Source organism: Hypanus sabinus, chromosome 7, assembly GCF_030144855.1.
Source record: "Hypanus sabinus isolate sHypSab1 chromosome 7, sHypSab1.hap1, whole genome shotgun sequence".
In the NCBI taxonomy this organism is placed as follows: domain Eukaryota; kingdom Metazoa; phylum Chordata; class Chondrichthyes; order Myliobatiformes; family Dasyatidae; genus Hypanus; species Hypanus sabinus.
Window position 1 is genome coordinate 175,761,189 of NC_082712.1, and position 23,345 is coordinate 175,784,533.

General features: G+C 43.2%; 1 protein-coding gene across 1 annotated transcript in view; it reads left to right on the forward strand.

Annotated features, from left to right (window-relative positions):
* Window positions 1-23,345, forward strand: part of syt9b (synaptotagmin IXb) — a 135,051-nt gene that overhangs the window by 60,631 nt on the left and 51,075 nt on the right. The window contains exons 2-3 of the mRNA XM_059976389.1: window positions 8,971-9,316; window positions 16,104-16,647. Coding sequence (XP_059832372.1) covers window positions 8,971-9,316; window positions 16,104-16,647 — 890 coding nt within the window. The remainder of the gene's footprint in view (window positions 1-8,970; window positions 9,317-16,103; window positions 16,648-23,345) is intronic.

Sequence of the window (23,345 nt, forward strand, 5' to 3'; positions counted from 1 at the left end):
GCATAGGCATTTTTAAGACATTTGCTTAAAAAAAGCATAAAAAGAATGAACTCATCTTCATTTAGTATAATTTCCATCAGTATGTTGGGGGCCGTAAATGGGAGACATAGGGCATAGGGTAGCATAGTGATTAGCACAAAGCTTTTGCAGCTCGAGACATCGGAGTTCAATTCCACACCCTATATAAGCAAGTCTGTACATTCCTTCCCCATGTATATTTAGTTTTCCTCTGAGTGCTCTGGTTTTCTCTCACATTGCAAAGACTTACCATTTAGTTGGTTAGCTGGTCATTGTAAATTGTCTTCTGATTAGGCTAGGGTTAAAGCTGATGGGTCCCTGGGCATCACAGGTCAGTGGGTCAGAACAACCTGTTCCATGCTGTCTTGCTAAATAAAATAAATCAGTTAACTGGATTCTTGATAAAGGGTCTTGGCCCAAAGCATCAACCTTTTACTCCTTTTCATAGATGATGCCTGACTTGTTGAGTTCCTCCACCAACTTGTGTGTGTTACTACAGAGACATAATTGGACCAGCCACATAAATCAGTGCAGATCAGTGCTGAATGCCCTGTGGTGGGTAACTGATCACTTGACTTTACGAAGCCATTCCATCTTCAAAGGCGCAATAGAATACTCTGCAGAAAGTACTAGATACAGCTCAGTCCATCACAGGTAAATCCCTCCCCAGCATAAACTTACAAGGAGCATTATCACAGGAAAGCAGCATCTATCATCAAGGATCTCCACCATCCAAGCTGTGCTCTGCCATCTCGCTGCTGCCATCAGGAGGTACAGAAGCCTCAGGACTCACATCACCAAGATCAGGAACAGTTATTACTCCTCAACCATCAGGCTTCTGAACCAGTGCAGATAACTTCACTTACCCCAACATTGAACTGAATCTACAAGCTATATCTCACTTTTAACGACTCTACAATTCATGTTCTCAGTATTTATTGCTTACTTATAATTATTATTATTTCTTTTCTTTTTGTATTTGCACATTTTGTTGCCTTTTGCACATTGGTTTTGCGTCCGGCTCTCTCGTGTGAAGGTTTTCACTGGTTCTCTTGTGTTTCCTTCTATTTACTGTGAATGCCTACAAGAAGTCTCAAACTCCTAATGAAGTATAGCCACTGGTGTACTCTATTTCTGATTGATTGAAGGGCCCAGGGTAGAACTTCAGAGATGTTGACTCCCAGGAAATTGAAGATGCTCACCATTTCCCCTGCTGAATCCTTGATGAGGACTGGTGTGTCCTTCCCCTTGCTGAAGCCCACAATCTGACCTTACTGATGTGGACTGCAAGACTGTTGTTTCTCTCAACCAGCCGATCAGTCTCAATCCTGCGTGTCTCTTCATCATTCCGACAACAATGATTGTGTCTTCGGTGTATTTAGAGATGGCATTTGATCCGTGCTCAGCTATACAGTCTTGAGTGGGGTAAGCACGTATCCCTGAGGTACACCCGTGTTGATTATCAGCAAGGAAGAGATGCTAATACTGATCCACACTGACTGTGATGTCCCAACAAGGAAGTCAAGGACCCATGTGTAGTGCTGCGGAATGCTGGAGTGAATAGCTTTAAAATTAGAGTGCAGGAAATCAGAATCAGAATCAGGTTTATTATCACTGATTGATCTTGACCTGCAATGGTTGGGGTTGACCATGGATGTCTGGATATGTAACCTTTGGTGATGCAATATGGAGAGCAAGCTGTTGCCCATGCAACAGGCTCCCCCTTTCTACACATATTATGAGCCTAAAGGAATGGCAGAGGTCAAGGTTGGCAACAGCAGCGTTGCATGAGTTGCCAATCAGTGGTGAACTCAATATAGAACTGCCTTATGGACTCCAGCTTTGGATTTTTCCTTGGAGATTACTCCCACAGGATTCCTCATGAGTGTGGAGAGCTGCAAGTCAGCAGGGGTTTGAGATCAGAGTTTGCCTTCTCCCAGATGACCTGCCCACCATGGCTGACATTCCCCATCTATCTGAAGCAACTGGCTTTAAGATGCCAGTAACCCACTGTTGCTCCTTCATTTGTGAGTAGAAATGGTTTTGCCAGGCTTAGAAGCTAAGTCATGCATGAAGGCCAGAAGCTGTACTTAGTTGTTAGAAACTACTGTATTTGAAGTGCGCGCCATTGGGAGCATTTAATAGGTAGTGGAAACTTACCCCATTACCACCCAACCTCCAGCTATAACAACCTTGAGTAATATATATACACATACACATACATAAAGCCATTAATTAAATCACATAACATTACTAGGCCATAAAATTACTATAAATTACAGAAACCAGCCCGCTGCCCGAAGACTTTGTCTACTCTTCTCACTGCATCGGTAAAGCAGCCAGCATAACCAAAGACCTCGCCTAATCTCTCTTCTCCCTTCTCACTTACTTACTTACTGCCTGTAACGTCACTGGCGTTTAGAGCAGCAATGAAGGTCCTCCAACTCTGTCTGTCTTTGGCCACTCAGATATAGAAGGATTCTTCATTGCTGTTCCATAACAGATTTGTTTCAGTCAGGGTTGTTGGCCCAGATTTGAATGTCCAAATCTGGATGACCGTTGGACCACTCTTAGTCTAGTCTCTACCTTTTGACCTGTTTGACATGGGTGACCCTAACAGGACCCAAGGCATAAAGCCTTGACTCCAGCCAACGCAGCTCTCCAGGTTATTGAGGCATGCAAGCCTCTAAACCACAACAAGGTTGTGGTCCTCTTGGAGGTCCTCTGACATTGGGCGCAAAGGCCTGAAAGCATGTACCATCAGGTTCATGGACATCATCTCTCCTATTGTTATCAGACTCTTAAATGAACCTCTCGTACAATAAGATGGCCACTTGACCTTAAAAATGACTTCATTAGGATCTTATACCTTTTTGTCTATCCGCACTGTGCTTTCTCTGTAGCTGTTACATGTTATTCTGCATTGTTATTGCTATCCCTTGTTCTACCTCAATGCATTGTGTAATGATCTGATCTGTGTGAACTGCGTGCTAGACAAGCTTCTTACTGTATCTCCGTACATGCGACAATAATAAACCAATTCCATTTTTTTCCACCTAGAAGTTGATTGCAATCTGGAATGTGTGGCCTGAGGGAATGATGGAGGCAGAAACTTATTTAGTGTGTACCTGGATGAGGAATTGAAAGGTGTAGGAGGCTACTGATCAACTGCTTGTGTAACAGACTAAAATAGAGAGGGCTTGATGGTTGGCATATACATGGTGGTCCTGTTTCTGTGCTTTATGACTAAAGGATTAAATATTAAGGATTTTAGCTTTATTTATTATATGTATATACTGAAACACAGTGAAATATATCATTTGTGTCAAATCAAATCAGTGAGGATTGTGTTGGGCAAATGTCACTACAGTTCTGGCACAAACATGGCACTGCCCACCACTCACTAACTCTAATCAATACATCATTGGAATATGGGAGGAAATTGGAGCATGTGGAGGAAACACACAAAGTTCTAAGGGGAACGTAGAAACTTCTTACACAAAGCTGTGGGAATTGAACCCAATTGGTTATCACTGCAAAGCAATGCACTAACCACTTCACGACCATGCTGCCCAGTGCAACTCTAAGGGGGCAGTGGAAGCACAGTTGCTCATCATCAGATTTTGAAACATTCATCATCATCATTATGTATCGTCTCATATGACACAGACGATCGTGGTTTTCCTTTTCAAATCTTTTTATTATTATTATCCAAAATAACAAGAGTACATTGAAGTAGATAACACTTACAATGTCTCAAAGGAAAAAAAACAATGTTTTAAAGATTGAAAAATATGGTGACACAAAAAAAAAAGAAAAGCAAAAAGACCCATTATGTGTTCAACCCCGGAGCCGTGCGTCATACAAAAAGCTTCTAAAGATAAATATCAAACCACCAGCAAAAAAAATAGCAAAATTTACAATTAGATCGTAGAGGAAATCTATCAAATAGTAATAACAAGCAAATGAGCCCCATCTTTTCTCAAAATAAAACATAGGTTCAAAGGTTCAACTTCTCATTTTTTCCAAACTAAGATATAGCATCACTTGAGAGAACCATTGTGACAGAGTGGGAGCCGACGTATCCTTCCTCTTCAACAGAATGGCCCGCCTAGCTATCAATGTAGCAAACGCAAAACATGTTGTTCAGACAAAGAAATACCATGGATATTTTGAGGAATTATTCCATAAAGCACGGTTAATTTGTTAGGTTGTAAATTAATTTTAAGTGCTTTAGAAATTGTAGAAAAAACTGACTTCCAAAACTGTTCCAGTATAGAACAAGACCAAAACATGTGTGTCAGTGTAGCTGTCTCAGTTTTACATCTATCACAATAACAGTCAACATAAGGAAAGATTTTAGACGATCTCTCCTTTGTCAAATAGTAACGATGTACAATTTTAAATTGAATCAGTGAATGACTAGCACAAATTGAAGAAGAGTTAACCAACTTCAGAATCTGCGTCCAGTCCTCCGTCATAAAAGTGAAATTAAGTTCCTTTTCCCAATCTTGTTTGACCTTAAATAAAGGACGCTTATCCCATTGTAATAATAAAGATCATGGTTTTCACCATGATTGTTCCTGGAAAATGTTTCTCCAGAAGTGGTTTGTCATTGCCTTCTTCTGGATAATGTCTTTACAAGACGGGTGACCCCTAAACATTATCAATACTCTTCAGAGATTGTCTGCCTGGCGTCAGTGGTCACATAACCAGGACTTGTGATCTGCACCGGCTGCTCATACAACCATCCACCACCTGCTCCCATGACTTCATGTGACCCTGATCAGGGCTAAGCAGGTACTACACCTTTCATAAGGGTGACTGCAGGCTAGCACAGGGGAGGAACGCCTTACCCCTCCTTTGGTAGAGACATATCTCCACCCCACCACCCTATTTGAAATATCAAGGAAATGGTGTTGAGGTGAAAGATCAGGCATAATGTGATTGACTGGGGGAGAAAATGCAATGGGACTATGGTTGCATGTATTTTTGATGTTCCTACATTATTTTCTTTGACTTTAGTCATAGATGTGCTGTTGTGTGTTCCTCTTGTGGTGACTGGTGACCATTTGTCAGAGCATCATGGAGTATCAGTCCAACATCTGTACCAACCATCAAACTCCCATTTTCCATTTTGCCTGGCCTACACTCCTGTCATCTGTCCCTATACTGACCTACACACAAAGTGTAATCTATAGTGACTAACCAACCAGAGTCATAGAGCACTACAGCACAGAAACTGACCCACTAGTCCACATGAACTGTTGTTCAGCCTAGTCCCATTGACCCACACACGATGAGCCCCATCTGCCCAAACTGACTGGTTTCAAATCACCTCACCTTTGCCCCTCTCCTGTCAGTAGAAATGGTTCCACTGGACTTACCCATACATGCAGGCTAGGAGTTGGACTTCATTGTCAGAAGCCATTTGAGGCACACGCTATTGTCAAGTCAAGTCAAGTCAAGTCAAGTCACTTTTATTGTCATTTCGACCATAACTGCTGGTACAGTACATAGTAAAAATGAGACAACATTTTTCAGGACCATGGTGTTACATGACACAGTACAAAAAACTAGATTGAACTACGTAATAAAAAAACAACACAGAGAAAGCTACACTAGACTATAGACCTACACAGGACTGCATAAAATGCATAAAAACAGTGTAGGCATTTACAATAAATAACAAACAGGACAATAGGGCAAGGTGTCAGTCCAGGCTTCGGGTATTGAGGAGTCTGATAGCTTGTTGCACAGTCTGGCCGTGAGAGCCCGAATGCTTCGGAGACTTTTTCCAGACGGCAGGAGGGAGAAGAGATTGTATGAGGGGTGCATGGGGTCCTTCATAATGCTGTTTCCTTTGCAGATACAGCGTGTAGTGTAAGTGTCCATGATGACGGGAAGAGAGACCCCGATGACCTCACTATCCGCTGCAGGGTCTTGCGATCCAAGATGTGCAATTTCTGAACCAGGCAGTGATGCAGCTGCTCAGGATGCTCTCAATACAACCCCTGTAGAATGTGATGAGAATGGGGGGTGGGAAATGGACTTTCCTCAGCATTCGCAAAAAGTAGACATGCTGCTGGGCTTTCTTTGCTACGGAGCTGGTGTTGAGGGACCAGGTGAGATTCTCCGTCAGGTGAACACCAAGAAATTTGGTGCTCTTTACGATCTCTACCGAGGAGCCGTCGATGTTCAGCAGGGAGTGGTCGCTCCATGCCCTCCTGAAGTCAACAACCATCTCTTTTGTCTTGTTCACATTAAGAGACAGGTCGTTGGCTCTGCACCAGTCCGTTAGTCGCTGCACCTCCTCTCTGTAAGCTGGCTCGTCGTTCTTGCTGATGAGACCCACCACGGTGGTGTCATTGGTGAACTTGATGATATGGTTCGAGCTGTGTGTTGCAGCACAGTCGTGGGTCAGCAGAGTGAACAGCAGTGGACTGAGCACACAGCCCTGGGGAGCCCCCGTGCTCAGTGTGATGGTGTTGGAGATGCTGCTGCCAATCCAGACCTACTGAGATCTCCCAGTCAGGAAGTCTAGGATCCAGTTGCAGAGATGGAAGCATTAGTAGGTAGTGGGAGCTTGTCCCCATTACCACCCTGGCTATAACAACCTTAAGGAACCAACTGTTTATTAACAGTTGTGCTGTTGAACTTGCCCTACAATGGAGGCAGTATGTTTCGAAGGAGCACTGTACATCTACACAGTCTGTTATCACAGGGAAACAGCATCCATCATCCAGGACCCCACCATCCGGGCAATGCTCTCTTCTTACAGTTGCCACAGGTCAAGACGTACAGGAGCCTTGGGTCACACACCTCCTGATTCAGGAACAGTTACTATGCCTCATCCATCAGGCTCCTGAACTGGTGCAGATAACTTCACTCACCCCAACTCTGAACTGATTCCGCACACCATGGACTCACTTTCAATGACTCTACAACTCCTGTTCTCAGTATTAACTGCTGACTTATATATTATTATTAATTAGCAAACACGAGGAAATCTGCAGATGCTGGAAATTCAAACAACACACACAAAATGCTGGTGGAACACAGCAGGCCAGGCAGCATCTATAGGGAGAAGCACTGTCAGGACAAAGGGTCCCGGCCCGAAACATCGACAGTGCTTCTCCATATAGATGCTGCCTGGCCTGCTGTGTTCCACCAGCATTTTGTGTGTGTTGTTATTATTAATTATTTTCATTTTGTATTTGCAGTTTGTTGTTCTTTGTCATGCGCAGTTTTTCGATTCTATTGTGTTTCTTTGAAAATACAGTGAATGCCTGCAAATAAATGGACTTCAAGGTTGTGTATAGTGATGTATATGTACAGTACGGTGCAAAAGTCTTAGGTATATATATATATAGCTGAGATGCCTAAAAATTTTGCACAGTACTGTATTTGTCAACGTGGAGTGGAGATCAAGCTTGCAAATTTAGTGGGAGCAAAAGATGTTGGGTGGAGTGCTGTGGGAAGTGTATGGGACAGGTGGCAGAGAAGGAGTGCTGGGGTGCGAGGGGAGTGGCGCGGGTGCAGGCACGCCCAGCCCTGAGACACCAGACAAGGTTATTTCATTTGAAACAATTGGTTTATTGATCATTACAGAATTTCTCTCTGGTGCTTCCCACTCCCTTCCCTTTCTCTGGCCCCTTCCCACTCTCAGTCAACAAAAGAGAACCATATCAGAATCTCATATAACATCACCGAGATATGTCTTGAATTTTTTTTGCAGAAGCAATACAGTGCAATACATAAAATTAATACAGTACTGTGCAAGTGCCTTGGGCACCCTAGCCATAGATTCCTTACAGTTGTCATAGCCAGGGTTGGTAATGGGGACAAGCTCACACTACCTATTAATTACTTCCAATGATGTGCGTCTCAAATAGCCTCTGACGACCAAGTCCAGCTCCTGGTCTTCACAGTTGGCTTAGCTACTAAGCCTGGGAGAACCATTTCAACTGACAGACGAAGGGGCAAAGATGTGTTACTGGCTCCTTAAAACCAGTCACGTTGGGCAGATGGGGCTTATCAGCCATGGTTGGCAGCTCATCTAGGAGAAGGAAAACTCTGATGTCATACCTCCACTGCCTCATGGGGAAGGCTTCTGGAGTAAATCCTGAGAAAAACTGCAGAGCTGGAGCCCCTAAGGCAGCCCTACATTGAGTTCAACGCCAGTGTCAAACTGTATCTGTCTCTGCTGTTCTTTAGACTCATCAGATGGGTGGAGAGGGGGAGCCTGGTGCATGGGAAACAGCTTGCTGTCCATATTGTACTGCCCAGGCTTGCATAGCTACACAGGGAGGACACAACTTCCATGGCTGACCCTGACCGATGGAGGCCTCAGTCAGTGTACTTTAATTGTTGTCGGAAGATGCAATATTGTTTGGATGGTACTGGCTCATCATGTCTGCCCATGGAAGGAAGCAAGTGTGCTGTTTGCGCATTCCCTAGATCAAGTCATCGAGCTTCACAATCAACCACAGTACAAGCGCCAAATTTTCAATTGAACTTGTGATTAAAAGTAAGGCTTGTTTGTAACAGTGGTCCACAGTGCTCGAGTTAATGACTAAAGTAGCGTCAACTACAGGCAAGAGTTATGGATCATGCACAACAGATGGAGACCTTTGCTCACTGAGCTCATGGGGAATGTATTTGTGCATGGTGTTTGCTCTGTTCCTCGGGCTCTGTTTTGTATGTGAGTTCGCTGTTGTTCTGCTGAACCTTTTAGGCATAGAGTGATGGATGTGGGTTCAATTTCAACATTTAAGAGAAGTTTGGATAAGTACATGGATTGGTGGGATATGGAGGGCTGTGGTCCAGGTGCAGGTTGATGGTGTCTAGGAGTGGACTAGATGGGCTGAAGAGCCTGTTTATGTGCTCTGTGATTCTGTGACACTGTAATTGGATGACGGTTCAAAGCAAAAAATCTTCCTTATTTTCCAGACATCTCCATTAGCCTCCTGTCGCTGGTGGTCACGGCCTGCGGCCTGGCCCTCTTTGGCGTCTCGCTCTTCGTCTCCTGGAAGCTGTGCTGGATCCCGTGGCGAGAGCGCAGTGAGTCGTCTGACCACAAGGGGAGCCAACAGGATCAGCAGCCCTACACGGACAACGGGACCAATGGGCAGGACTGCAGCGAGGACTTCGCGACAGAGCCGGCCCCCTACCCAGAGTCAGCCATGAAGATCAGCCACACCTCCCCCAACATCCCTGTGGAAGCCCAGAACACAGAGAACTGCTCCCACAATGTACGGATGCACCGGCAGGTCACAGAACCCACGTCTTCCACAAGGTCAGTGGTAAAACATATTTGGAAAGGGCAGCCTGCAAGCCTATGAGATTGAAATCATAAATGAAAGTTGGTATACAAGCAGAAGCAGTGTACAGTAAGACTGTCAGGAAGGATAGGCAGATGATAGGCTACAATTGTAGTCAGTGGGATGAGTTGCAATGTAACAGAGGAACAAAATTGAAAAGGGTGATGCATGCAGGACTGAATGTGTTATATTTGACTGCACATTGCATACAGAATAAGTTAGCGCAGTTAAAGATAGGCAGGTATGATGTTGTGGACATCACTGAGTCATGGTTGAAAGAAGATCAAAGCTGGGAGCTTAATATCCAAGGATACACATTTCATTGAAAGGACAGGCAGGTAGGTAGGGGGGTGGGGTGACTTTGTTGGTAAAAATGAAATCAAATCATTAGAAAGAGGTGACAGTGGATTGGAAGATGTAGAAACCTTGTAGGTAGAGTTAAGAAACTGCAAGGGTAAAATCCCCTGATGGGAGTTACATACAGGCCTCTAAACAGCAGCCGAGATGTGAGATACAAATTGCAATAGGAGATCGAAAACACATGTCAAACGGGCAATGTTACGATAGTCATGGGGGATTTCAATAAGCCGGAGGATTGGGAAAATCAGCTTGGTGCTGGATCCCAAGGGAGAGAATTTGTAGAATGCCTACGAGATGGCTTTTCAGGCTTTTGGCACTTTGATCTTCATCAGTCAGGGCTCTGATTGTAGAGGTCGGACCATTTGACCATAAGACATAGGAGCAAAATTAGGTCAACAGCCCACCAAGTTTGTTTCACCAACATGGGAGCTGGATGCATATCCTGTACACTTGTATTATGGTGCAGATATATGATACTGGTCTGAGACAGGTAAGGGAAGGCCCAAGTTCCTTTCCTCTGCCTGGATCCTGGGAAGGTTTATAAACTACTTATGGTAGTACCAATTTGTGACGCAGGCCCTTGAGGCCCAACAGATCTATACTACCCAATTACACAATGTGACCAATTGATTTTCTAACCCATATGTCTTTAGAATGTGGGAGAAAACCAGAGCACCTGGAGGAAACCCACATGGTCACTGGGAGAACATACAAGCTCCTCCCAGATAGCGTCAGGAATTGAACCCGGGTCACTAGTGCTGTAATAGTATTACCCTAAACATTATGCTACCTTTCCACCCCTAATTTGGGGTTTTTTTGGGGTGAACCTGTAGCTTAGTGTTAGCATACCTTTATTACAGTGGCTGTGATGCGGGTTCAATTCCTGCCACTGCCTGGCAGGAGTTTGTGCATTCTTCCGGTGACCACATTGGCAACCTCCAGGGTGTCCGGTTTCATCCCAGAAAGACGGACAGGATTAGTAAGTTAATTGGTGGCATGGTTATAATTGGGAGGTACAGGCTTATTAGGTCAGAAGGGTTTGTTACTGTGCTGTATCTCTAAGTAAAATAAAACATAAGTGCCAAGTGGGAAGTCAAACTAGGATACTATTTATACAGCAAAAGTTTGCACTTTGGAGTGTGTGTTGTAGGAACAGAGGGATCTTGGAGTACAAGTACTGTATACAGGTCTGTTAAATTGATGTCATAGGTGGACAGGAGGGTAAAGGAGGCTTTTTACACTCTGGCCTTGGGCCATTAGACAATAAGACATAGGAGCAGAGTTAGGCCATTCAGCCCATCGTGTCCATTCTTCCATTTAATAATTGCTGATTTATTTTCCCTCAGCCCCGATCTCCTGCCTTCTCCCCATAGCCTTTGATGCCCTTACTAATCAAGAATCTATTTTTAATCAAGAATCTTTAATCAAGGGCTTTGACACCCTTACTAATCAAGAAACTGCTTTTAATAACCTGGACTCCACAGCCATCTGTGGCAATAAATTACACAACTTTACATCCCAGATCCTAGACTCTCCCACTATTGGAAACATCCTCTCTTCATTCACTATAACTAGGCCTTTCGATATTCAATAGGTTTCAATGAGATACCCCTCCCCCCCCCATTCCTCTAAACTCCAGTCAGTCCAGGCCCAGAGCCATCAAACACACCTCACGTGTACAAGTCAGACTGCTCTTAGAGTACGGTGTGCATTTTTAACCATTCTCTTGTAAGGAAAAATACCATTCAGTTGCAAATTCAGAGTGCAAAAGAAAATTTAGGATTATGTTGCTGGGATTTGAGGGTTTGAATTATTAGGAGAGGTCAGGCAGCCAGGAATTTATTGCTTGAAACATACAAGACCGAGGACCAAAATTATAGAGGTACACAAAATCACGAGGGCTACACTCCAAGGGAAAAGGAACCAAATACTAGAAGCATAGGTGCAAGGTGTGCTACAGAAGCTCCAAAGGCCTCCACCCTGGGAGAAAAGGGAGAGGCTGATCTAGACCTGGGAAAACTTGAAAGACTAAACTGGGCTATGCCCCAATAGGGGTGATGGGCTTGAGAAGAAGAAGCATATATTTAATGTGAAAAGGGAAAGGTTTAATAGAGACATGAATGGCAACTTCTTCACCTGTATATGGACTAAGGGTGACCTACGTATGGACTAAGCTGCCAGAGGAAATGTTGGAGGAAGCTACAATATCAACATTTAAAAGGTACTTGACAGGCACATGAATAGGAAGGGTGTAAAGCACCCTTTTTTATGCCATGGACCCCTACCATTGACCAAAGGGTCTGTGGAACCCAGCTGGGAACCCCTAGGAAGGATATGAGCCAAACATAGGAAATAGGATCTAGTTCAGATGGGCAGAGTGGCCAGCATAGATGAACCGTTCCAAAGGCTGTTGCCATGCTGTATGACTCTGTGACTATTTCATCCATTTCTAGCTTGAGAATATATTAAAGACTCTGTTTTCATTGCCAATCGAGTAGAAAAATAGCGAAGGTCCAAGACCCTCTGAATGAAATAAAACCGTGTCATTCTTATCCTAGATGGATGACTCAAACTTTCATTAGTGACCCTTGGTTATTTTCCCGCTCAAGGATAGATCCTCTCAGAGGCCGTTCAGGATTGTATATGTTTCAATTACATCCTCTCTCAGTCTCCTGATCGCCGACATCTGTAAGCCCATCCTTTCCTCAGAAGACAACCTGTTCAACACCACAAATCTGATAATAAACACACCTGTCTGAAACAAACCAGTCTTCTGATTTAGACCAACAACGGTTGCAGGATTTTTCAGAAGTTACAGAGTTATTTCCAGGCCACCCCGCCTCCAGGCAGAAAACAATTTTAAAATGTAGTTTTATTTGTTTGTGAGACAATAAATATTAGCATTTTATCAGCAAAGCATATTAAAATAAGTACTAGCATTGGTTCCTTAGCCAGGGGAGGTAGTGGGGATAAGCAAAATCCATGGTTAACCCTGAATGAAGGAGCCCTTAAGAAATCTTAGCATTGGAGAGGGGAAGGATGGTTGTCTGGGTAATTATTCTGTCAATAAAGTAAGGAAAAGTCTCTAATTAGCCAAATAAGTATCAGATGACTAATAGTGAAAGAATTGATCAACACTACAGCATGAAACATTCCCTTCAGCCCATCTAGTCTGTGCCAAATTGTTATTCTGCTTAGTCCCATTGACCTGTGCAAGGACCATATCCCTCCCATCCATGTATTCATCCAAACTTCTCTTAAATGTTTAGTGTTAACGATTCCAAAAATCTATTCAATCAGGCTAAGTGCATTGAGTTTCAATGTAAAAGTTAAAGGGAAGAAGCACCTTTCATAAAGTGGGTAAAAGAAGGGAGGTGAATTGGAAAGTAAACCTTTATTGTAAAGAGTAACACATACAATACTCTGGAGATTCAGCAGGTCAGGCAACATCTAGGGAGGGGAATAAACAGGCAATGTTTTGGGCTGAGACCCTTCAGCAATCCTGATGAAGAGTCTCAGTCTGAAAGGACGATTGTTATTTCTTTCCACAGATGCTGCCTGAGCTGCTGAGTTCTTCCAACATATTGTGTGTGTTGCTCTGGATTCCCAGCATTTGCAGAGTCTCTTGTGTTTATCACTTTATTAGGAAGGGCTTTGTTTCATTCTGATGTTTTGGAGCCAAGGTTCTTTTGGAAGTCAAGGAAGTGGCACTAAACTTATTACTTCACAATCATTTTATTAAGTGCTAATAGTACGAATAGAATCAAAAGCACAGAGTTGCAAAGATCTAGTAGCTTAAGAAAAGACTAAAAAGACAATGGGCCAACATTTCCTATACCCTACAGATAAGGAACATTGAATTCAAATTTGTAGATAAGAGTTAATCAGACAGCCCCTATTCAAATAATGTAATACCAAGAACTTCCCAGAATTATACAGAAATGTAACCACTAGGGGACACACTGTACAATTGCATATACATAGTGTGACCACCAGGAAACATACTAAATAGTTACATGTATGTGGGTAGTTATATAAAATACAAGCAGGGATGAAAGTTGAATTGCAAATAAACTAAAAATGATGCATCTAATCCAACAGGTCTGAAATATAAGAGTAAGGAAGTCTTGCCAGAGCTGAATAGGTTCCCTCTGTAAACTCAAAGAAGGAAAACCAGCACTGGAGATTCCCTAGACTGGTTCCTGAGGTTGAGAATAGTGGATAGGACCATTCCTCCTGGAAGTTAGAGGAACCATTTAGCCCATCACATTCATTCCACCATTGCAACATAACTGCCTTATATTATCCCTCTCAACCCCATTCCCTTCACCTTTGGTAAGACTTTCATGACCTTTGATAACTTTTGATCATTGCAGAGAGAATCTTTGTTTACACGCCAGCCAAACAGATCATTTCATCAATGCATTGAGGTTGTATGAGGTAAAATAATATCAGAATGCAGAGTAAAGTGTTCAGTTACAGAGAGAGAGCTGTGCAGGCAGACAATAAGATACAAAGCCATAACAAAGTAGATTGTGAGGTCATGAGTTCATCTTATCATACTAGGGGACAGTCCAATGGGTTCAATCAGAGCGTCAAACTAGCTGCCAGCAAAAGTGGTGGATGTGGGCTCAATTTCAATATTTCATAGAAATTTGAATACATGCATGGATGGGGGGTATTATGGAAGGGTATGGACCTGGTACAAGTCGATGGGGCTAGTCAGAATAATAGTTTGACACAGACTGAAAGGGCTGAAGGGCCTGTTTTGGTGTTGTAGTTTTCTATGATTCTGTAAGTCTACTCTTCCATTCCATCATGGCTGATTTATTATCCCTCTCAACCCCATTCTCATTCTTTCCCCCGCAACCTTTGATGCACCCACTAATCAGAAATCTATCAACCTCCACTTTAAATATACCCAATGATTTGCACTTCACAGCTGCCTGTGGCAATGAATTCCACAGATTCACCATCCTCTGGTCAAATTCCTCCCTAATTCTGTTCTAAACATATGTCCCTCTATTCTGAGGGTGTGCCCTCTGTTCCTAGACTCCCTGACTATAGGAAGCATCCTCTGTACATCCACTCGGTCTAGATCTTTTAATATTCGATAGGTGTCAATGAAATCCCCCTCTGTTCCTAGACTCCCTGACTATAGGAAGCATCCTCTGTACATCCACTAGGTCTAGACCTTTTAATATTCGATAGGTGTCGATGAAATCCCCCCTCATTCTTCTAAACTCTAGCAAGTATAGGCTCAGAGTCATCAAATGCTCCTCATATGTTAACCTTTTCATTCACGGAATTATTCTTGTGAACCTCCTCCATACTCTCTCCAATGCCAGCACTTCTTTTAGACCATAAGGTATAGGAGCAGAAGTGGGACATTCATCCCATTGAGTCTGCTCCACCATTCAATCATGAACTGCTCCAATTCTTCCAGTCATCCCCACTCCTCTGCCTTCACCCCATACCCTTTGATGCCCTGGCTAATCAAGAATCTATCTATCTCTGCCTTAAATACATTCAATGACTTGGCCTCCAAAGTGGGTCATGGCAACAAATTCCACAGATTTACCACCCTCTGACTAAAGAAATTTCTCCACATCTCAGTTCTAAATAGACGTCCTTCAGTCCTGAAATCATGCCCCTTGTCCTGGAATTCCCTATCATGGGAAATAACTTTGCCATGTCTAATCTGTTTAGGCCTTTTAACATTTGGAATGTTACTATGAGATCCCCCCTCATTCCCCTGAACTCCAGGGAATACAGCCCAAGAGCCATCAGATGTTCCTCATATGGTAACCCTTTCATTCCTGGAATCATTCTTGTGAATCTTCTCTGAACCCCCTCCAATGTCAGTATATCCTTTCTAAAATAAGGAATCCAAAACTGCACACAATACTCCAAGTGTGGTCTCATGAGTGCCTTATAGAGCCTCAACATCACATCCCTGCTTTTGTATTCTGTACCTCTAGAAATGAATGCCAAAATTGCATTCGTCTTCTTCACAACCAACTGAACCTGGAGGTTAACCTTTACGGTATCTTGCACAAGGACTTGCAAGCCCCTTTGCATCTCTGCATTTTGAATTCTCTCCCCATCTAAATAATAATCTGCTCGTTTATTTCTTCCACCAAAGTGCATGACCATATACTTTCCAACATTTCTTTTACCACTTCTTTGCCCATTCCTCTAAACTATCTAAGTCTCTCTGCAGGCTCCGTTTCCTTTTCTTAGATAAGGGGCCCAAAACTGCTCACTACATGCTCATTCCCCCATCCCCCACCGCCATCTCTCACTTGCTGCTGTGCTACACAACTAGGAGTTCACAATTCCCTCTGAATTTACTATCCCCTACTACATTTTTAACTGAAAGGTGTTGTTTTGTGGTTTCAGACACAACTCGATAAGAAGACAATTAAACCTCTCCAACCCAGACTTTGACATCCAACAGTGCCAAAGGCAGGAGAGACCCATGGACATCGGGCGAATCAAACCTGAGTTGTACAAACAGAGGTCGGTGGACACAGATGACGGGCGAAGGAACAACGAGACCTGTGGCAAACTTAACTTCACGTTGAAGTACGACTGCGACTTGGAACAGCTGATAGTCAAAGTCCACAAAGCAGTTAATCTGCCAGCCAAGGACTTCTCGGGCACATCTGACCCTTACGTGAAGATATACCTGTTGCCCGACCGCAAGACCAAACACCAGACCAAGGTGCACCGCAAAACCCTCAACCCCATCTTCAACGAAGCCTTCCTCTTCCCTGTTCCCTACAATGAGCTGGCCAACCGCAAACTCCACTTCAGCGTCTACGACTTTGACAGGTTCTCCCGCCATGATGTGATTGGTCAAGTGGCTGTGGACAACTTCCTCGAGCTATCTGACTTCCCTCGGGAGACGGTGCTATGGAAGGACATTCAGCACGTCACTTCGGTAAGTGAGACCTTTCCAAACCAACACCTAGGAAGCCGTCTGTCTGAACCACTTCCTTTTCTATGGCTTGTGGTCCACAGCTTGACTAAAAACAAATGTTCCCTCTAATCATTTTTACAGCTGCACAGATGATTCATCGCTTTGAGCAGGATTTTTTTTGCACTGCCTGAAAACTTTAATGTCTTTTTTCTCTAATATCATCGTCGTTGTCTGAACCCTTTGTGCCCGGGTGGCACATAGGACCTCGATGTCTCTATTATGCATGCTATTAATATTTCAAATGAAAATTGAAAAATCACATACTTTGATCTTATTAATTGAAGAGTGTAATGAAATACAGCACAAAAAGAATGTTTTGACTAGATGGCATCAGCATTCATTGGGCCAGGGGTTTATTAACAATGAGTTACTGACTTCCATTCTGTGTTTATTGTTACAATTTGTAACTGTGCTGTAACTTGAAACACTGACAATGTAAATACATTGAAGCTCTAAACTGTTTCAAAGTAAATGTTTGGGGTACATTTGTTATTTAGAAAATTTATGGTGTACATTCATTAACACATAACTAATTACTGGGTATTTCATAATAATATTAAAATAGTTTTCAAAATTCTATTAGCATACTGGAATTTCAAATTTATGTTAACATTATATAAAAGAAAATTACAACTGTGTGACCACAAAGGCTAAGTGCGCAAAACATTTCAGTTACTGCGCGGTCACGCATCTGTGCAGCTTTGAGGGAACAGTGCTAAAGGCCACACCAACCTGCAGCATATAGATGACCAAAGGGGTTCTGTAGATGCTGGACATTTTGAGCAAAACATACAAAATGCTGGAGGAGATCAGTAGGCCAGGCAGCATCTATGGAGGGGATTCTTCACTAATGAAGAAGTGCAACTCAAAGCATTAATTGTTTATTCCCCTCCAACTGATCGACTGACTGAATGATTTAGAAACACATTGTGGATTAGGCCCTTTTGGCTCTTTGAGTCGTACCACCCAGCAACCCATCTATTAAACTGGAGTCTTGTCATGGGGCAATTTACAATGACCAATTAACCCACTAACCGGTATGTCTTTGGACTGTGGGAGGCAACCGGAGCACTCGAAGGAAACCCACTCACACATGGAAAGGAATGTACAAGCTCCGTACAGAGGACGCTGGAACTGAACTCCGAACTCCAATGCCCCAGGATGTATTAACCTTGCTCATTCTGCAGCGCTACCACAGACAGTCAGATGCTGTCTGACTTGCTGAGTTTCTCCAGTATTTTGTATGTAGAGGAGATTACAGCATAAAATGAGCCCTGTGGTCCACGATGTGGTGCAGAACGATATAAATCTATCCCATGGTCAGTCTAGGCCTTCCCTCCTATGCAGACCAAAACCCTCCATTTTTCCTTTATCTGTGAGCTTATTTAAGAGTCTGTTAAATAGCTATATTGTACCAGTCTCCCTAGCAGTGCGTTCTAGGCCCTTACCACACTCTCTGTAAACAATCCACCTCTGACATCACCCCTGAACTTTCCTCCACTCATCTTAAAAGTATATCCTCTGGAACATCTTCTGGACCCTCTCCAATACCAACATATTATTTCCCAGATAATTGGCCCAATACTCCAAGAGTGGTGTGACCAATGCCTTTCAGAAGGTCAGCACTACATCCTTAAGATTTTCATAAAGGATATTGTATTTCTTTACTTTCCGGTAGATGACTACAAGAAAATGAATTTCAGGGTAGTGTTTGTTGACATTGGCATACTTTGATAGTAAATTTACTTTGAACTTTGAACTGCTATGAAGTGGGATCAGTCCAGATGTGCCATTAGCAGAGACCTTTAACTAAACTACCAAATTTTATTTGAAATTGGGCACTGCTGAAGCAGGCATTTCAGAGTGGTAATAACCTGTTTTGAAACGAAAGCTGCTTAACAAGAGCACTTGGTATATTAGCTCGTTAGCAACATTTCGGAAGTTCAAATCCCAGGAATGTCAGCTGCGAAACCTGCAAAACTAGCACACAATTCTCTTCAGTACAGTCCTGACCCATTTTACAGAGTCTTCTCTGATGATACGGATCTCAGTTTCTGCCCCTTACTCGCTCTGTCAGAGAGAATTACGCAGAGCATTTGCTGTGTTGCTACTGCACAGATGCTGGGGACACTGTATAAGAATAGCAGGCTATTAAATCAATGGAGTGTGAAGAAATTGCTGCAATTACTGTAAACTGTCTCAACCTTGTGATTCCATACAGAAAGCCATCGGCCAGTTAGCTTGAGTTGCCAACCCTGTAATCACCTCTAGCTTTTATCCTGGCATCTTGTTTAACACTGAACTCTTCATAAGTTCAAAGTAAATGTATTATCAAAGAACATGAATGTCACCATATACAACCATGAGATTCATTTTCTTGCTGGCAATCACAGTAAGTACAAGAAATATAATCGAATCAATGAAAGACCACACACCGCTGTTCAGACGACAAAGTGCAAAAAAAACAAACTACAAATACAAAAAAAAGAGGAAGAGAAGAATTAATAGTCATAATAAATAAGCAATAAATAATGAGAACATGAGATGAGAAGTCTTCTATTCCCCATTCTGGCTCCCATCTTAACTCTTCTTTTCTCCTTACTTGCCTTTCACCTCTGCTTGATGCCCTTCATCCTTCCCTTTGTCCCATAGTCCACTCTCCTCTCCTATAGATTCCTCCTTCTTCTTCAGCTCTTTATCTTTTCCACCTATCCCCTCAGAGTTTCTCACTTCATCCTTCCTCTCTCACCCATCTACCTTCTCCCTCACCTGGCTTCACCTATCAGCTTTTAGCTAGTACTCCCTCCCCTCACCCCGCCTTCTTACTCTGGCATCTCCCCCTCCTTTTCCAGTCCTGATGAAGGGTTTTGGCCCGAAATGTCTTCACTGATACTGCCTGACCTGCTGATTTCCTCCTGCATTTTGTATGAGTTACTCTGGAATTCAAACATCTGCAGACTTTCTTCAGTTAATTCCCACTGTTTTTCTTTTTTTGATTTGGAGAGAGGCCACTCGGTCTATGTGATGGAATGATCTGTGTGGATGACATGCAAAAGAAAGCTTCTCAATACATCTCATATATGTGACAGTAATAAACTGGTTACAATGATAATAACAATATTTAAGAGACATTTGGAGAGGTACAGGGATGAGGGGTGGTTTCAAGGGATATGGGCCAAACTTGGGAATATGAGACGAGTTTAAGTGGATGCTTTTGACCCTTACATGTCTGCTTCTCATTGCTACCATCAGGGAGGAGGTACAGGAACCTGAACGCACGCACTTAACAATTCAAGAATAACTTCCTACCTACTGCCATCAGATTTATGAATGGACATTGAACCCTTAAACACTACCTCACTTTCTTCTCTTTTTTTGACCTACTTATTTAATGTAACTTTTTAAGTATATGTATACCTCTTACTGTACCTTACAGTTTTTATGATTATATATTGCAATGCACTGCTGCTGCAAAACAACAAGTTATACCAGTGATACTAAAACTAATTCTGATCCTGATTCTGAACTGACTGAGGTTCAGAAGGTGACCAGGCAGTTCCGAATTAGATCATAATATGTAGGAGCAGGAGCAGGCCCTTCAATTACATCATCGAGTCTGCTCCACCATTCCATCATGGCTGATCTTTTATCCTTCTCAACCCTATCCTGCTGTCTTCTCCCTGTAACCTTCGATACTCTTACTAATCAAGAAACTATCGACCTCGGCTTTAACACTGAACTGAGTTGCTCCGCAGCTGACAGATTTGTCTCCAACTGCTAAGGATGAAGTGAGAAGCTGGGGGGAATAGGTGGATAAGTTAATGGGCTGAAGAGAAAGGAATCTGATAGGAGAGGGGAGTGTCCCATGGGGGAAAGGGAAGGGGGAGGGGGACCGTGGAGGTGATAGGCAAGTAAGGAGAAAAACAGAGAGCGGGGGAGAAAGTACAGGAAGTTAGATAAATTGATGTTTATGCTATCAGATTGAAGCTACTCAGACAGAATATGAGGTGTTATTCCTTCAGCCAGAGTTTGGCCTCACTGTGGCAGCAGAAGAGGCTATGAGCAGACATGTTGGAATGGGAATGGGAAGTTGAATGGGTAACCACCAAGAGAACATGTCTTTTGCAGAGGGTAGAAGAGTGCTGATGTATCGGAAGTGCTTTCCTTGTTAACTGTTGGATTGGGCAAATGTTGAGAATCCAATGGGAAATGTTTACCTTCATTATGTGCTGTGTCATATAGCATGGACAATTGTGATCTTTCCATGACTATGATTGATCTTGGCAAAATTTTCTAGAAAACTGGTTTTCCATTGCCTTCTTCTGGGCAGCGTCTTTACAAGACGGGTGACCCCAGCCATTATCAATACTCTTCAGAGATTGTCTGCCTGGTGTCAGTGGTCGCATAACCAGGACTTGTGATATAACCATCCTCCTCCTGATCTCGTACCTTTTCTAAAGTATATCCTCCAGAACCAGATATAATTTTTGTCATCAAGTATGCAGCATGGAAGCAGGCTCTTTGGCCCAGGCTGGTCAAGATATCTATTGAAGATAGTCTTAATTGTCTGTGTTTGGCTCATACCATTTTAACCCTTCCGATACACTGGGCCATTGAAACTCCCTAGCTTTGGACTCCCTGCTCTGGGAAAAGATTGCAACCATCCACCTTATTTATGCCTCTCTTGACATTGTTAATCTCAGTTTCCTACTTTCTAATGGAAAAAGATCCAAGCCTCGAGTGTATGAGAATGAGAAGTGTCCTTATGGAGGTGTAAACAATCATAACGGGTGTATACTGTACGAGGAGGAATAAACATTCAATGTTTCTTGCTGAGACCTTTCATCAGGGCTGGAAAGAAAAGGTACAGAAGCCAGAATAAGAAGGTGGAGAGAAGGGAAGGAGCTCAAGCTGGTAGGCAATAGATGAGACCAGGAGAGGGTAAAGTAGAGTGAGTGTGGAGCGGGGAGTGAAGTAAGAAGCTGGGACGTGATAGGTGGAAAAGGTAAAGGGCTGAAGAAACAGGAATCTGATAGGAGAGGAGAGAGGACCATGGAAGGGAAGGGAAGGGAAGGGGGTGTTCCAGAAGGAGGTGATAGGTTGGTGAAGAGAAGAGGTGAGCAGGGAGCCAGAGTGGGAAACAGAAAAAGAGAGAAGTGGAGGGGGAAAGATTTCCAGTTTAGAGCAAGCTTCTTACTTCAACATCCTCCCCTCCCTCATCCACCCACCTTCGCCCTCACCTGGTCTCACCTACCACCTTCCAGCTTGTACTGCTCTCCCTCCCCCTGATGAAATATTTCAGCCCAGCACGTTGACTGTTTACCCCTTCCATAGATGCTGCCCGACCTGCTGAGTTCCTCCACCACTTTGTGCGTTGTCCTAGATTACCAGCGACCGCAGAATGTCTCGTGTTTATAAGGGGTGCGGTCACAGTCCTTTGATGACATTGATTGACTGCAACTGATGACATCAAAGGCACTTCTCTGAGACTAATGTAATTATGCAGACAACATCGCTGATAACACGTTGGCTCATTCTCCCCGTGATGAGGCTGTGTTTTCTAAGCAGAATATTAAAGTCAGGCTACATGAGCCCTGGAGAATCTGACAGGATGAAAAGCAGTACAGCATAAGAACAGGCACTTCAGCCCTCAATGTCTGTGCAGACCACCATGCGGAATTAAACTATATCTATTAGTTCAGGCCACACTCGCAAAATGCTGGAGTAACTCAGCAGGTCAGACAGCATCTATGGAAAAGAGTAAACAGTCAATGTTTCAGCCCAAGACTCTTCATCATTACCGTTACTGGCTCCGTCATTAGTAATGTGTAGCAGGGTGTTCAGAAGACTCACAGTCTGGGAGAAGAGACTGTCACCCAGCCTGACCGTCCTTGTCCTTATACTGTGGTACCTTCGGCCTGATGGTAGGAGATCTAAGAGACTGTACATTGTGGGGGCAGTAGTGGCAGAGTTCAAGATCTAAGGGTACACCCACAAAATAAAAAGATGCCCTTTTAAAACTGAGATTTCCTCAACCACAGGGCAGGGAATCTGCAGAAGCTGTTGCCACAGAGGGCTGTGGGGGGCAAATCATAAGGGTGTATTTATGCAGAGATTAATAGGTTTTTGATCGGTAAGTAGGTTAAGAGTTACTGGGAGAAGGCAGGAGAGTGGGGTTTACAGTGATTGCGTGGTGGAGTAGACTCAAAATGCTGGACATAATGTAATCATTTTCCTGTATCTATGGTCTTATACGAGATAAGATATGAGACAATGTTTGGGTCACAAGTCAGGATGTTACCTCATTGCCCTTGATTGGTTACCTGTACTGCATTTTGTTGTTAGCTTTTACACTTCGTTCTGCATTCTGTTATTGCTTTACCCTGTTCTACCTCAATACACTGTGTAAATGATCTTACACAGTGTGCAAGACAAACTTTTCAACTTTAATTGTTATAGACTGGCATACAGCTAAATGGAAAAAGTTGCTCTGGGGCCGTGCAAAACTTAGAACCTACAGTCACACACAGCACACAGTTGGCACATATAGTTATGATATATGTGCCAAGCTACTCCCTACATATCTTCGTAAGTGTGACAATCTTTTATTTTTGTGGCCCTCCGTTGACCGGGGCCAACCGTGGATGTTGTGTTCCAGC